At 68.5% G+C, this 14861-nt stretch overlaps 3 protein-coding genes across 11 annotated transcripts in view; 1 reads left to right on the top strand and 2 right to left on the bottom strand.

Annotated features, from left to right (window-relative positions):
• Positions 1-4: 4 nt before the first annotated feature.
• On the bottom strand, positions 5-4413 carry LOC132341011 (beta-1,3-galactosyltransferase 2-like). 2 transcript variants are annotated; one of them, XM_059872269.1, is made up of 2 exons: positions 4314-4413; positions 5-1377 (listed from the first exon to the last, which is right to left on the bottom strand). In XM_059872269.1, the coding sequence occupies exon 2, from the start codon at positions 1368-1370 to the stop codon at positions 378-380; it is 993 nt and encodes a 330-aa protein (XP_059728252.1). In that variant the 5' UTR covers positions 1371-1377; positions 4314-4413; the 3' UTR covers positions 5-377. The 2 variants fall into 2 exon arrangements, with proteins under 2 accessions (XP_059728252.1, XP_059728251.1); XM_059872268.1 differs by having other exon boundaries at positions 4098-4375.
• Positions 4414-4815: 402 nt separating this feature from the next.
• On the bottom strand, positions 4816-11519 carry QTRT1 (queuine tRNA-ribosyltransferase catalytic subunit 1). 3 transcript variants are annotated; one of them, XM_059872099.1, is made up of 10 exons: positions 11161-11514; positions 10869-10937; positions 10497-10635; positions 9629-9707; positions 8360-8475; positions 5984-6122; positions 5821-5896; positions 5631-5740; positions 5468-5552; positions 4816-5365 (listed from the first exon to the last, which is right to left on the bottom strand). In XM_059872099.1, the coding sequence occupies exons 1-10, from the start codon at positions 11386-11388 to the stop codon at positions 4838-4840; spliced, it is 1569 nt and encodes a 522-aa protein (XP_059728082.1). In that variant the 5' UTR covers positions 11389-11514; the 3' UTR covers positions 4816-4837. The 3 variants fall into 3 exon arrangements, with proteins under 3 accessions (XP_059728082.1, XP_059728083.1, XP_059728084.1); XM_059872101.1 differs by having other exon boundaries at positions 5131-5388; positions 11161-11502; XM_059872100.1 differs by lacking the exons at positions 5984-6122; positions 8360-8475 and having other exon boundaries at positions 11161-11519.
• Positions 11520-12219: 700 nt separating this feature from the next.
• DNM2 (dynamin 2) overlaps positions 12220-14861 on the top strand; it is a 32000-nt gene continuing 29358 nt past the window's right edge. For 4 of the 6 annotated variants that reach the window (XR_009490024.1, XM_059872095.1, XM_059872094.1 and 1 more), the window contains exon 1: positions 12220-12457. Coding sequence is in view for 5 of the 6 variants with exons in the window: in XM_059872095.1 (XP_059728078.1) it covers positions 12297-12457 (161 nt within the window). In the remaining variant the exon portion in view is untranslated. The remainder of the gene's footprint in view (positions 12458-14861) is intronic. The other 2 variants (XM_059872097.1, XM_059872096.1) reach the window with 1 other exon arrangement.

The raw sequence follows: 14861 nt of genomic DNA, 5'->3' as shown, positions 1-14861 counted from the left end.
GATCCCGGTTACAGCCAGTGGATCCCAGTTACACTCTGGATCCCAGTTACAGTCAGTGGATCCCAGTCACAGCCAGTGGATCCCAGTTACAGTCAGTGGATCCCAGTCACAGCCAGTGGATCCCAGTTACAGCCAGTGGATCCCAGTCACAGCCAGTGGATCCCAGTCTAGATCCCAGTTACAGTCAGTGGATCCCAGTCACAGCCAGTGGATCCCAGTTACACTCTGGATCCCAGTCACAGCCAGTGGATCCCAGTCTAGATCCCAGTTACAGTCAGTGGATCCCAGTCACAGCCAGTGGATCCCAGTCACAGCCAGTGGATCCCAGCCACAGCCAGCCCAGCGGCACACCGTCAGCCCCCAGCGCGTCCCCCGCCCTAGGGACACTTGACCGACGCGTTCCGGAAGTGCGGCCACAGCCGGAGCAGCTCCCGGGGCCCGTAGTGGTGCACCATGACCAGCCGCGAGAAGCGGCAGCGGTCGTACTCCAGCCGGTACATGGTGAAGGCCCCGGGCGGCGGCTCGGTGACCGGCACGCCCAGCGCGTGCAGGCAGATGCCCACGAAGGCGTCCTCCATGTTGATGGCGGGCAGCGTCTGCGCCACGCCGAAGACGCGCAGCGCCAGGTCCCCCGAGAGCACGTAGGCCGGCCCGCCGCAGTAGGGCGGGTAGGTGTCGTTGGGGTACACCTCCCGCGGCACGAACCACTTGTAGGCGCGGTTCCGCAGCGGCCCGGTCCGCCGGTACACGTAGCCCGTCAGGAAGTCGCTCCTGGGCGGCCGCAGCAAGCCCGCCAGGTACTCCAGGTTGAGGAAGACGTCGTGGTCGGCCTTCATCACGTAGCTGGCGTTGGGGCAGAAGCGGCTCACCCACTCCAAGCCCATCAGAGTCTTGAGCGTCAGGTTGTTGTAGGTGTCCAGGAAGTCCTGCTGCAGCAGGTCGCCGTGCAGCTCGTCCTCCTCCTGCAGCACGGGCCGCAGCTCGGCGCCGAAGACGGGGTGCACGCCCAGCAGGAAGAGCCGCAGCACCGCCAGCCCCGGCACGGCGCCCTCGTCGCCCCAGGTGCGGCGCACGGCGTCGCGCGCCGCCAGGTCGGCCGGGGCCGTCACCACCAGCAGCACCAGGAACGGCGCCCGCTCCCGGCACTTGTCGGGGTGGTTCAGCAGGAAGCGGTACGGGTACGGGTACGGCGGCTGCAGCGGGTGCCGCGGGGGCCGCGGGGGCTCCGTGGCGTTGCCGGGGCGCGGAGCGGGGCTGGGCGGGACCGTGATGCCGGGAGGGTGCGGCGAGCGCCGGGCGTGCAGGGCCAGCAGGGTCAGAGCCGCGGCCAGCGGCAGCAGGAGCAGGCGGCAGCTCGGAGGGAGCTTCATGGTTGGTCTGTGGGGTGGGAGACAGGGGGCTGGGGTGGGCAAGGGCTGGCGGCACGAGCTCCAACACCGGGATCCTGCTGGGCACCCCGGTCCTGCTGGGCACCCCAGTCCTGCTGGGCACCCCAACGCTGCTGGGTACCCCAATCCTGCTGGGCACTCCAGTCCTGCTGGGTGCCCCAACACTGCTGGGCACCCCAGTCCTGCTGGGCACCCCAGTCCTGCTGGGCACCCCAATCCCACTGGGCACCCCAATCCCGCTGGGCACCCCAATCCCGCTGGGCACCCCAATCCCGCTGGGCGCCCCAATGCTGCTGGGCACCCCAATCCCACTGGGAATCCCAACACTGCTGGGCACCCCAATCCTGCTGGGCACCCCAGTCCTGCTGGGCACCCCAGTCCTGCTGGGCACCCCAACACTGCTGGGCACCCCAGTCCTGCTGGGCACCCCAATCCCACTGGGCACCCCAATCCCGCTGGGCACCCCAATCCCGCTGGGCGCCCCAGTCCTGCTGGGCACCCCAACACTGCTGGGCACCCCAATCCCACTGGGCACCTCAATCCCACTGGGTACCCCAACCAATCCCGCTGTGCCCAAATCCTGGCACTCAAATCCCGCCGGCACTGGGATCCCACCCAGATCCGGCTGCCTGAGCACCCCCCAATCCCACCCAGCTCCCCCTCCCTGAGTGTCCCAATCCCACCCAGCTCCCCCTCCCCGAATGTCCCAATCCCACCCAGATCCCCTTGCCTCTCCCCCTCCCCATTCCCGGTTTCCCCCGTGCCCCCTCCCCATTCCCGGCTCTCCCCGTGCCCCCTCCCCATTCCCGGCTCCCCCCGTGCCCCCTCCCCATTCCCGGCTCCCCCCGTGCCCCCTCCCCATTCCCGGCTCCCCCCGTGCCCCCTCCCCATTCCCGGCTCCCCCCGTGCCCCCTCCCCATTTCCCCATTCCCGGCTCCCCCCGTGCCCCCTCCCCATTCCCGGTTTCCCCCTCTCCCCCCTCCCCATTCCGGGTCCTGATAAGGCTCCGGACGTGATAAGGGCAGGAGGCGCCGCCCGGGGCCCGCCAGTTCCACCAGTCCGACCAGTTTGGGGTCTCGGGGGAGCCCTGGGGGTCCTGGGGCTGAGTCCAGCTCTGCCCAGTTCATCCCAGTTCACCCCTGGCTTTGCCACACCACCTTTCCCAGCTCCCCCCAGTTTGCCCAGGTGCCGCGTTCAGCCCTTCCCAGTTCCCTCAGCCCTTCCCAGTGCCTCCCAGTGGCTCCCAGTGGCTCCCAGTGGCTCCCAGTGCCTCCCAGTCCCTCCCAGTGGCTCCCAGTGTGTCCCAGTGCGTCCCAGTGCCTCCCAGTTAACCCCAGGTGCTGCTCCCAGCCCTTCCCAGTCCCTCCCAGTGGCTCCCAGTGCCTCCCAGTGCCTCCCAGTGTGTCCCAGTGCCTCCCAGTGTGTCCCAGTGGCTCCCAGTGGCTCCCAGTGCGTCCCAGTGTGTCCCAGTGCCTCCCAGTTAACCCCAGGTGCTGCTCCCAGCCCTTCCCAGTGCCTCCCAGTGTGTCCCAGTGCCTCCCAGTGTGTCCCAGTGCCTCCCAGTGGCTCCCAGTGTGTCCCAGTGCCTCCCAGTTAACCCCAGGTGCTGCTCCCAGCCCTTCCCAGTGTGTCCCAGTGTGTCCCAGTGCCTCCCAGTTGACCCCAGGTGCTGCTCCCGCCCCTTCCAGTTAACCCCGGTGCCGCTCCCAGCCCTTCCCAGTCCCTCCCAGTCCCCCAGCACTGGGTGGGGTGCGAGAGTCCCTCGCTGTCACCTGGCTGCACGCCAGGCGGGCTGGGACAAAGGGACACAAAGGGACAAAGGGACAAAGGCCACCCCAGGCTTCCAGGAATGAGGAGCATCATCACTGGGAAACCCCAGTGCTCCCAGTTAACCCCAGGGCTGCTCCCAGTTAACCCCAGGGCTGCTCCCAGTTAACCCCAGGCGCTGCTCCCAGCCCTTCCCAGTGACTCCCAGCTCTTCCCAGTGCCTCCCAGTATGTCCCAGTATGTCCCGGTGGCTCCCACTTAACTCCCGGGGCTGCTCCCAGCTCTTCCCAGTGCCTCCCAGTGCCTCCCAGTTAACCCCAGGGCTGCTCCCTGCTCTTCCCAGTGCCTCCCAGTGCCTCCCAGTTAACCCCAGGGCTGCTCCCAGCTCTTCCCAGTGCCTCCCAGTGGCTCCCAGTTAACCCCAGGGCTGCCCCCAGCTCTTCGCAGTGCCTCCCAGTGCCTCCCAGTTAACCCCAGGGCTGCTCCCTGCTCTTCCCAGTGCCTCCCAGTGACTCCCAGTGCCTCCCAGTTAACCCCAGGGCTGCTCCCAGCTCTTCCCAGTGGCTCCCAGTTAACCCCAGAGCTGCTCCCAGCTCTTCCCAGTGCCTCCCAGTTAACCCCAGAGCTGCTCCCAGCTCTTCCCAGTGCCTCCCAGTGTGTCCCAGTGCCTCCCAGTTAACCCCAGGTGCTGCTCCCAGCCCTTCCCAGTGCGTCGCACCCATTCCCGGCTGCTCCCAGCCCTTCCCAGTATGTCCCAGTGCCTCCCAGTAACTCCCAGTGTGTCCCAGTTGCTCTTGGTGGCTCCCAGTTAACTTCAGGCACTACTCCCAGCCCTTCCCAGTAACTCCCAGTGTGTCCCAGTGTCTTCCAGTTAGCTCCAAGTGCCAGTCCCAGCCCTTCCCAGTGCTCCCAGTAACTCCCAGTTGTGTCCCAGTCACTCACAGTGGCTCCCAGTGACTCCCAGTTAGCTCCAGGCACAGCTCCCAGTGCTCCCAGTAACTCCCAGTGTGTCCCAGGGACTCCCAGTTAGCTCCAAGTGCCAGTCCCAGCCCTTCCCAGTGCTCCCAGTAACTCCCAGTTGTGTCCCAGTCACTCCCAGCGCCTCCCAGTGACTCCCAGTTAGCTCCCAGTGCTCCCAGTTGTGTCCCAGTCACTCACAGTGGCTCCCAGTGACTCCCAGTTAGCTCCCAGTGCTCCCAGTATCCCGCCCGCGGTGCCTCTGTGGCCGCCGTGCCCGGCAGGGGCAGAAATGTGCGGGCACCGGTGACGCAGGTGCCACACCCGGCCCGGGCCACGCCCCCCGGGCCACACCCAGCCCTCCTCAAACTTCCTCCTGCGGCCACCCAGGTGCCGCCGAACAGGTGTCACCGTGTCACCGTCCAGGTGTCACCAGGGCCACGCAGGTGCCACCACAAGCAGGTGACGTGGACCCCCAGGTGACACCGTGGACCCAGCTCCATTTGGGGGCCCCCAGCCCCATTTAGGGTCCCCCAGCCCCATTTAGGGTCCCCCCCAGCCACATTTAGGAGCCCCCGACCCCTATTTAGGACCCCCCCAGTCCCATTTAGGCCCCCCCAGCCCCATTTAGACCCCCCAGCCCCATTTAGACCCCCCCGTCCCATTTAGGATCCCCCCCAGCCCCATTTAGGACCCCCAGCCCCATTTAGGACCCCCAGCCCCATTTAGGGAACCACGTGAGCCATTTCCCTTCCAAACTCTTTTATTTCCCACCCCTTAAAAACCCCAAAATAGTAAAAAAATACCAAAAAAAAACCGTTTAAAAATACACGGGGGGGGAAGGGTGGGGCCTGGGAACTGGGGGGGCTCCCCAGGGAATCTCGGGGGGCATTCCCAGGGATCCAGGGGGTCCCCAGGAATCCTGGGGGAGTTCCCAGGGGGGTTCCCAGGAATCCAGGGGTTCTCCAGGGCCCTGGGGGGTTCCCCAGGGATCCAGGGGGGTTCCCAGGAATCAGGGGGGTTCCCAGGGATCTGGGGGGTTCCCCAGGGATCCAGGGGTTCTCCAGGGATCCAGGGGGTTCCCAGGGGTCTGGGGGGTTCCCCAGGGATCCGGGGGCTCCCCTCAGCCCAGGGTGATCCCCACAGCCTCCAGGGCCTCCCGAGCCCAGGCCGGGGGTCCCCCCCGCCCCCCGTACATGGTGTCCATGAACTCCCGCACGAACTCCGGGAAGCGCTGCCGCAGGATGCTGTCCCTGATGGAGCCCATCAGCTTCATCTGGGGGGGCCCGGGGGTCAGAGGGGTGGGGAGACCCCCGAGCCCCCCGCCCAGGGCCCCCCCAAAGCCCCCTCCCCACCTGGTAGGCGATGTTGTGCAGGGTGAGCAGGTGCAGCGCGGCCGTGTTGGAGCGCAGCAGCGCGTGCAGGTACGCCCGGGAGTACCTGGGCGGGAACGGGGAATTTGGGGGGTTGGCCCCACCTCGGGGACCCCCGAGAGCCTCCCCGGAGCCCCCCGCCCACCTCTGGCACGTGGGGCAGCCGCAGGCGGCGTCGATGGGCCGGAAGTCTTTGGCGAATCGCCGACTTTTCAGCTGCAGGGACCCCCAGGGCACCAGGGCGGAACCGAAACGCTGCGGGGGGACCGGGCCGGGTTACGGGGGTCCCCCAAACCCTGGGGAGGGGTCCCCAAACCCCCCCGGGCCCCCCTTACCGCCGTGCGGGTGGGGAACACGCAGTCGAACATGTCACAGCCCAGCGCGACGCAGACCACCAGGTCGGTGGCGTAGCTGGGGGGGGGGGAATCAGGGGTGACTCCGGGGGTCTCCCCAGCCCGGCGGGCTCTGGGGGGGCTCCGAGGGGACCCCCGGACTCACCCCACGCCCATGAGGTAGCGGGGCTTGTCCCGGGGCAGGTGCTCGGTGCTCAGCTTCACCGTGCGCCAGAACTGCGCCTTGGCCTCGCCGCCGCTCAGGCCCCCGATGGCGAAGCCGGGCACGTCCCGCTGGGTCATGGCTGGGACAGGGGACCCCCCGCGACCCCCAGGTCACCCCCGGGACCCCCCGGGACCCCCAGAGCACCCTCGGGACCCCCAGAGCACCCCCGGGACCCCCCGGGACCCCCAGGTCACCCCTGGGACCCCCCGGGACCCCCAGAGCACCCCTGGGACCCCCAGAGCACCCCAGATCACCCCTGGGACCCCCCGGGACCCCCAGGTCACCCCTGGGACCCCCCGGGACCCCCAGAGCACCCCCGGGACCCCCAGGTCACCCCTGGGACCCCCAGAGCACCCCAGAGCACCCCTGGGACCCCCCCCGGACCCCCAGATCACCCCTGGGACCCCCCGGGACCCCCAGAGCACCCCCGGGACCCCCAGAGCACCCCAAATCACCCCTGGGACCCCCGGGACCCCCAAATCACCCCTGAGACCCCCCCGGACCCCCAAATCACCCCTGAGCCTCCGCCCGGGACCCCCAGATCGCCCCCGAACCCCCCCAGGACCCCCACAGCCCCTCCCAAGCGGGGATGAGGATGAGGAGGAAAGCCCAGGGATGAGGGTGAGGATGATGAGGAAGGCCCGGGGATGAGGGTGAGGAGGGCGATGAAGGCCTGGGGATGAGGGTGAGGATGAGGAGGGCGATGAAGGCCCAGGGATGAGGGTGAGGATGATGAGGAGGGCGAGGAAGGCCCGGGGATGAGGGTGAGGATGAGGAGGGCGAGGAAGGCCCAGGGATGAGGGTAAGGATGAGGAGGGCGAGGAAGGCCCGGGGATGAGGGTGAGGATGAGGAGGGCGAGGAAGGCCCGGGGATGAGGACGAGGATGATGAGGGCGAGGAAGGCCCAGGGATGAGGATGAGGAGGGCGAGGAAGGCTCGGGGATGAGGGTGAGGGTGAGGAGGGCGAGGAAGGCCCGGGGATGAGGATGAGGAGGGCGATGAAGGCCCGGGGATGAGGGTGAGGATGAGGAGGGCGAGGAAGGCCCGGGGATGAGGATGAGGAGGGCGATGAAGGCCCGGGGATGAGGGTGAGGATGAGGAGGGCGAGGAAGGCCCGGGGATGAGGACGAGGATGATGAGGAGGGCGAGGAAGGCCCAGGGACGAGGATGAGGAGGATGAGGAGGGCGAGGAAGGCCTGGGGATGAGGACGAGGAGGGTGAGGAGGGCGAGGAAGGCCCGGGGATGAGGATGAGGAGGGCGAGGAAGGCCCGGGGATGAGGGTGAGGATGAGGAGGGCGAGGAAGGCCCGGGGATGAGGGTGAGGAGGGCGAGGAAGGCCCGGGGATGAGGGTGAGGATGAGGAGGGCGAGGAAGGCCCAGGGATGAGGATGAGGGTGATGAGGAGGGCGAGGAAGGCCCAGGGATGAGGATGAGGAGGGTGATGAAGGCCCGGGGATGAGGGTGAGGAGGATGAGGAGGACGATGAAGGCCCGGGGATGAGGATGAGGAGGGCGAGGAAGGCCCAGGGACGAGGATGAGGAGGATGAGGAGGGCGAGGAAGGCCTGGGGATGAGGACGAGGAGGGTGAGGAGGGCGAGGAAGGCCCGGGGATGAGGATGAGGAGGGCGAGGAAGGCCCGGGGATGAGGGTGAGGATGAGGAGGGCGAGGAAGGCCCGGGGATGAGGGTGAGGAGGGCGAGGAAGGCCCGGGGATGAGGGTGAGGAGGATGAGGAGGGCGAGGAAGGCCCAGGGATGAGGATGAGGAGGATGAGGAGGGCGAGGAAGGCCTGGGGATGAGGACGAGGAGGGTGAGGAGGGCGAGGAAGGCCCAGGGACGAGGATGAGGAGGATGAGGAGGGCGAGGAAGGCCTGGGGATGAGGACGAGGAGGGTGAGGAGGGCGAGGAAGGCCCGGGGATGAGGGTGAGGAGGGCGAGGAAGGCCCGGGGATGAGGGTGAGGATGAGGAGGGCGAGGAAGGCCCGGGGATGAGGGTGAGGAGGGCGAGGAAGGCCCGGGGATGAGGGTGAGGAGGATGAGGAGGGCGAGGAAGGCCCAGGGATGAGGATGAGGAGGGCAATGAAGGCCTGGGGATGAGGGTGAGGATGAGGAGGGCGAGGAAGGCCCTGGGGTGAGGATGAGGAGGGCGAGGAAGGCCCGGGGATGAGGGTGATGAGGATGAGGAGGGCGATGAAGGCCCGGGGATGAGGACAAGGATGATGAGGAGGGCGAGGAAGGCCCTGGGGTGAGGATGAGGAGGGCGAGGAAGGCCCGGGGATGAGGGTGAGGAGGATGAGGAGGGCGAGGAAGGCCCACCTCGGATGCAGCGCAGGCGCAGCTCGGGCTCCAGCCCCCCCTGCACGATGGCGAAGAGCAGCTGCTGCTCGGGGCGCCCGTGGGCAGCCACGCAGCGATCGAGCCAGCGCACCGACCTGGGGGGGCACCGGGGGGCTGGGGGTCTCACGGGGGGGCCCGGGGGGGGCTGGGGGGTCTCAGGGGGGCCCAGGGGGTCTGGGGGGTCTGGAGGGTCTCACAGGGGGACCCAGGGGGGTCTGGGGGGTCTCACAGGGGGCCCAGGGGGGTCTGGGGGGCCTGGAGGGTCTCACGGGGGGGCCCAGGGGGGTCTGGGGGGTCTCAGGGGGTCTCACAGGGGGGCCCAGGGGGGCCTGGGGGGTCTCACAGGGGGGCCCAGGGGGATCTGGGGGGTCCTAGGGGGTCTCAGGGGGGTCTGGGGGGTCTGGAGGGTCTCACAGGGGGGCCCAGGGGAGTCTGGGGGGTCTGGAGGGTCTCACGGCGGGGCCCAGGGGAGTCTGGGGGGTCTGGAGGGTCTCACAGGGGGGCCCAGGGGGGTCCTGGGAGTCTGGAGGGGTCTCACAGGGGGGCCCAGGGGGGTCCTAGGGGGTCTCAGGGGGGTCGCAGGGGGTCTCAGGGAGGTCTGGAGGGTCTCACAGGGGGCTCATAGGGGGTCACAGGGGGGTCGCAGGAGGGGTCCTTGGAGGTTCAAGGGGGTTCTAAGGGGTATCAGGAGGGTCAGGGTGGCCCCAGGACTGTCAGGGGGGTCCCAGGAGGGTCAAAGGGGTCTCAGGAGGGTCCCAGGACTGTGAAGGGGGTCTCAGGGGGGTCTCAGGGGGGTCAGGGGGGTCACAGGAGGGGTCCTTGGAGGGTCAAAGGGGTCCTAGGGGGTATCAGGAGGGTCGGGGGGGTCCCAGGACTGTCAAGGGGGTCCCAGGGAGGGTCCCAGGAGGGTCAAGGGGGTCCTAGGGGGTCCCAGGAAGGTCAGAGGGGTCTCAGAGGGATCTGGGGGGGGTCCCAGAAGGGGTCCTTGGAGGGTCAAGGGGGTATCATGGGGGGTCCCGTGAGGATCAGGGGGGTCCCAGGACTGTCAGGGGGATCCCAGGAGGGTCAGGGGGATTTCAGGGGGGATCACGAGGGTGTTGGGGGGGGGTCCCAGAGGGGTATCAAGAGGGTCAGGAGAGTCCCAAGGGGATCTCGAGGGGTCCCAGGAGGGTCAGGGGTCTCAGGAGGGTCCCAGGAGGGTCAGGGGGTCCCAGGAGGGTCCCAGGGGGTCTCACAGGGGGTCCCCACCTGAGCATGGCCTCCTCGACGCGCGGCCCCTTTGTGGTGCTGCTCACGACATCGTCCAGCTGCATCACGATATCGGCCCCTGGGGGGAAAGGGGGGGGTCCCACCTGTCCTTCCCAACCCCCCCGGGATCTGGGGGTCCCACCTGTCCTTCCCAACCCCCCCGGGATCTGGGGGTCCCACCCCTGGAATTTGGGGGTCCCATCCCCGGGATTTGGGGGTCCCACCTGTCCTTCCCAACCCCCCCGGGATCTGGGAGTCCCACCTGTCCTTCCCAACCCCCCCGGGATCTGGGGGTCCCATCCCCGGGATCTGGGGGTCTCCCCACGGGATTTGGGGGTCCCACCCCTGGAATTTGGGGGGTCCCACCTGTCCTTCCCAACCCCCGGATCTGGGGGTCCCACCCCCGGGATCTGGGGGTCTCCCCACGGGATTTGGGGGTCCCCTCCCGGGATTTGGGGGTCCCACCCTTGGAATTTGGGGGTCCCAGACCCCGGAATTTGGGGGTCCCACCCCTGTCCTTCCCAACCCCCCCGGGATTTGAGGGTCCCACCACTGGAATTTGGGGGTCCCAGACCCGGGTTTGGGGGTTCTACCCCTGGAATTTGGGGGTCCCACCCCTGGAATTTGGGGGTCCCACCCCCGGGATTTGGGGTCCCACCCCTGTCCTTCCCAACCCCCCGGGATTCGGGGGTCCCACCCCCGGGATTTGGGGTCCCACCCCTGTCCTTCCCAACCCCCCTGGATTCGGGGGTCCCACCCCTGGAATTTGGGGGTCCCACCCCCGGGATTTGGGGTCCCACCCCTGTCCTTCCCAACCCCCCGGGATTTGGGGGTCCCACCCCTGGAATTCGGGGGTCCCCGCGCTGACCCAGCGCGTTCTGGATCTCCATGGATTTCTCGGGGCTCAGCAGGATCTCCTCCCCGCCGTGGGGGGGCTGGAAGCGAACCCCCTCCTCCGACACCTGCGACAGCTCCAGCAGCGAAACCATCTGGAAGCCGCCGCTGTCCTGGGGGACCCCCAAACGGGCGCTGAGGGGGAAGGGACCCCCAAAACACCCCAAAATACCCCAAAATACCCCAAAACACCCCGGGACTGGGGACAGGGGCTGCCAGGACCCCCCCCCAGGCTCGGGGCACACCCCTGGGGGTCCCTCCCAACCGGGGGTCCTGTCGGGGCGGCTCTGGGGGTGCCGCTCCCCCAAATTTGGGGTCCCGGAGGGGTCCCCGTCCCCCTCCTCACCGTCAGCAGGTTGTGCGGCCAGTCCATGAAACCGTGCAGGCCCCCGAAGCGCCGGACCAGCTCCGAGCCCTGCGGGGAAGGGAGAGAGCGGAGCTGGGAAGGCGGCCGGGAGCACGGGAACCGAGCGGGACCCCCCGGGAATCCCCCGGGAACGGCGGGGGCTGCGCCGGGAACGCGCGGGGGGAGCGGCGTCAGCTCCGATCTCCACCGGAATTTGGGAACTGAGGCAGCTCGGGGCAGGGACGGCACGGGGTGAACCGCGGAGCCCCCCGGAGCCCCCGGTGCCGCTCACCGGCCGCGTGCCCAGGTGGAAGGTGTTGCCGAGGCAGATGCGGCAGCCGAGCGCCGCCAGCTGCGCGGCCGTCAGGCCCTTGGCGGTGCCGCGGGTGCCCACGGGCATGAACACGGGGCAGGGCACGGTGCCGTGCGGCAGCCGCAGCTCCCCGGCCCGGGCGCGGCTCCGCCCGCACTCGGCCACGATCCGCAGCACCGGCACCGGCCCCGCCGCGGGCGCCGCCATCTTCGCCGCACGTGACCGGAAGAGGCGTGGTGTCACCGCCGGAAGTGACCGTTACCACGGCAACGCGGGGCCATGTTGGGCCTTGTGGGGATGGGGAAGGGCCCAGTCCGGAGATGCCCAAAGCCCCCCAGGGATTGCCCAAATTCAGCAGAGACCCCTCCCAACCCCGACAGGGCAGGGAGCGGAGCCAATTCCTGCTGGTTCTGGTCTCTGAAGGGGTCCTCAGGCGGTTCCCCGGGGGGCTCCAGCACCGGGGTTTCGCTTCGGGACTGTCGTTCCCCGTGAGGGAACACACGGCGCTCGACGGTCACGGGAGGGCCGCCAAACACCGGAACGCCAACGGGCGAGGAGGACTCGCTGACTGACGGCCGGGTGATTCACTGCGAGAGGGTTTTCTGTTCTCTAGGATTCCTCTCTAGGTTGCATTAGCCAGCCCGCTCGGAGTGGCGGGCGCGCTGTCTAACGCGGAAGAGACGGCGGGGAGGCAGAGCAGGGCGGGCTCCCGGGGCTGCTCCCGGGGCTGCGCTCCCGAGGGAAGCTCTGTTCGCCAATTCAATGGCGGAACCGGTGAGGGGCGGGACCGCATCCCCGCCGCCTCAGCTGACACAGCAGCGCCACCTCCCATTGGCTGTGAGCAATGAGCGACGGCCGATAGACCAATAGAGAACGAGCTTGTCTTCCCGGTTCCGCCCTTCTGGATGATTGGCAGCTGTCTGCTCCCATCCGCTCTGCACACTCCAGTGACGGGCAGACCAGCCGGCCAATGGCGACGCGAGCTGCGGGAGCGGGGCGGGCCCGGCGGTGCCGGATGAGGAGACTCTGAGGGGAAGTTTGGCCGCCGCCGCCGCCGCGGGCCCCGTGAGGAGGAGCCGCCGCCGGGAGCGCGGGCCCGGCACCGCCGCGCCGCCATGGGCAACCGGGGCATGGAGGAGCTCATCCCGCTGGTCAACAAGCTGCAAGACGCCTTCAGCTCCATCGGGCAGAGCTGCCACCTCGACCTGCCGCAGATCGCCGTGGTGGGCGGGCAGAGCGCCGGCAAGAGCTCGGTGCTCGAGAACTTCGTGGGCCGGTGAGCGGCGGCGGCGGCGGCGGCAGCGGCGGGGAGGGCGGCGGCGGTGGCGGGCCGGGGCGGCGGGAGCGGCGGGCGGCGCCACGGGCGTAGGGAGCGTTCGGGAATAGCGGCGGCGTAAGGGCGCGGCCGGCGGAGCCGGGCCCGCGCTGCGCCAGCGGCGCACGGGCCGCGCAAACGGCGCAAGAGCCGCGCAAACGGCGCCGGGACCGGGACGGGGCCCGAGCGGGGACGGGACCGGGGCGGGACCGGGACAGCGGCGGGGCCGGGACAGCGGCGGGGCCCGAGCGAGGCCGCGCCCGCCGGAACGCGGCTCCTAACGGGAGGGGCTCGGTGCCGGCCGGCCGCGCTCGGGGGAACGGGAGCGGAACGGGAGCGGAACGGGAGCGGAACGGGAGCGGGGTGGGGCGGGGCGGGCCGTACGGTGGTGGCGGGGGGGGTTGGGGGGGTTCGGGTCACGGCGGTCAATCGCGATGGGAGTGAGGGCAGCGGGGGTTGAGCGTGTTCCGGAAGGATTCGGGGGGTTCCGTAGGCACTGAGGGCTCCCCGGTTTTCGCTGCTGGGTGCCGGTTCCGTGCCTGGAGCAGCGGCACCGGACGGTGCCCGGGCTCACCACCCCGGGATTCCTCGGCAATGCTGAGTTATGTGGGCCTTCCTCCCCAGCACCATCATCATCCTCGCCGCGGGGCTGCGCCCCGGAGATAGGAGCGGTGCTGGGATGGGCCCGGGAACCGAGCGTGGCCGCGCCGATAACGGGGAGCGGGGCAGGGCACGGGGGTCATCCCAGAAACGCCCGAGACCCGCGCTGGGCTGCCCCGGCCCTTGGCCTTTGTGCGCATCAGCCGCTCGCCCCAGCCGTGCCGAGCCGGTTCCTGCCGGCTGCCGCGTCCTCTCCCGCTCTCGGTGCGGGGCTGTCGCTTCCTGCGGCACCGGGGCACCGGCAGAAGCCTCCTTGCCCTGGTGTCGCTCCATCCCGCCCTCCCCTCACCCTCTGCCTTCCCAAAATTCCCAGCCACGTGGTTTTCCCGCTGTTTCAGGCTGGTTTGGACACCCCTTCCTCTGGAAGTGGGAGCTCCGGCGGGGCTTTGCTTTCCCCCCTGGGTCCCTCCCCTCCTGTGGCATTTCTCCGAGTGGATCCCGATCCAGGCTGGGATCCATCACTTCTCCCTTCTATCCCAGTGCAGGCCGGATTCCCAGCCTGGATTTGGGCTTTTCCAGGTGGAGTTATTCCCCATCCTGAATTCCCGGGAATTCCGGCAGCCTTTAATGACGGCACTGCTGGAAAACCATCCCCGATAATTAGATAATTAAACCCCTTTGTGTCGCAGTGGGTCCGTCCATCCGGGAATCCTTCCCCACCTCGTCGTGCTAATTAGGGTTAATTACACCCCAGGGGTGTCCGGGATGGCGAGGAATGCTGACCTGGCCCTGTCCATCCCAGGTTTAGGGGCAGCTCTGGGGCTGAGCAGGGCTGGGGATTTTCCTCTGGATCACCAATTCCAGCTGGGCTGGGCTGAGCCGGGGCCTCGGGGCTGTTCCCACTGTCCCAACGATCTGATCTGCAGGGATCCATCGAGCTGGGCTCGGAAACTGCCCCTGGGGAGTTTATTCTCTCGATTTGTGCAGCTGCTGGAGCTTTAGCTCGGTTTTTCCCAGCCACCAGGAAGGCCTGGATCCATCCTGGGAGGCCCTGGATCTGTGGTGGGAGGCCATGCTGCTGTTTCTGTGGGGTTTGTACCCTCACAGTGCACGGGGAGATAATCCTGAGGTGCCCAAAGTCCCTTGGAGAGACCAGGAATTGGGCAGGGAGCCCTCTAAGTCCATGCCTTAGCCTGAGTGGGCTGGAATTTCTTCCTGGGGAAGGGCCTGGCCTCACTGGGACATCCTTGAGGGGGTTGGGATTGGTGGTGAGGGGCCTGGAGCGCCTCAATCCCTGACTTCAGTGGGAGAAGCAGCGAGGGAATTGTCACCAGGATTCTTTGTGGCCCCAACATCCCTCTGTGCAGCCTTGTCCCGGCGTCCCAGCCCTTCCCGGAGCTGTCTCTGGCCTGGGGGACAATGGAGCCGTTGTCCCCTGGGGGTGGGGACAGTCCCTGACCTCAATGGGGCATTATGTGCCCAAGGGAAGGCCGGGGTGCAGCCCGGGCTGGGGATCCTTTTCCTGCCTCAGCAGGAACGCCTGGGGGATCCCAGAGCGGGGCTGAGCCCCGGGCTCTGGGTCAGAGGGAGAGCGGAATCCCACGGGGACAGGACGAGGGCAGTGACCATCCCGAGGGATTGGCCACGAGGGTCCCCCGGCTCCGGTGGGGCTGGAGGTGTCCAGGGGCAAATCCGTGGGAGCCGTGGCCAGAGGAGTGCAGGGAATTCCGTCAGGAATCCTTTGGAGTTGGGTGGAACCAGGGTT

The sequence above is a fragment of the Haemorhous mexicanus genome, chromosome 34 (genome assembly GCF_027477595.1).
Source record: "Haemorhous mexicanus isolate bHaeMex1 chromosome 34, bHaeMex1.pri, whole genome shotgun sequence".
Classification (NCBI taxonomy): domain Eukaryota; kingdom Metazoa; phylum Chordata; class Aves; order Passeriformes; family Fringillidae; genus Haemorhous; species Haemorhous mexicanus.
Note: the sequence above shows the minus strand (reverse complement) of the source record. Positions and strands in the feature narration are given on the sequence as shown.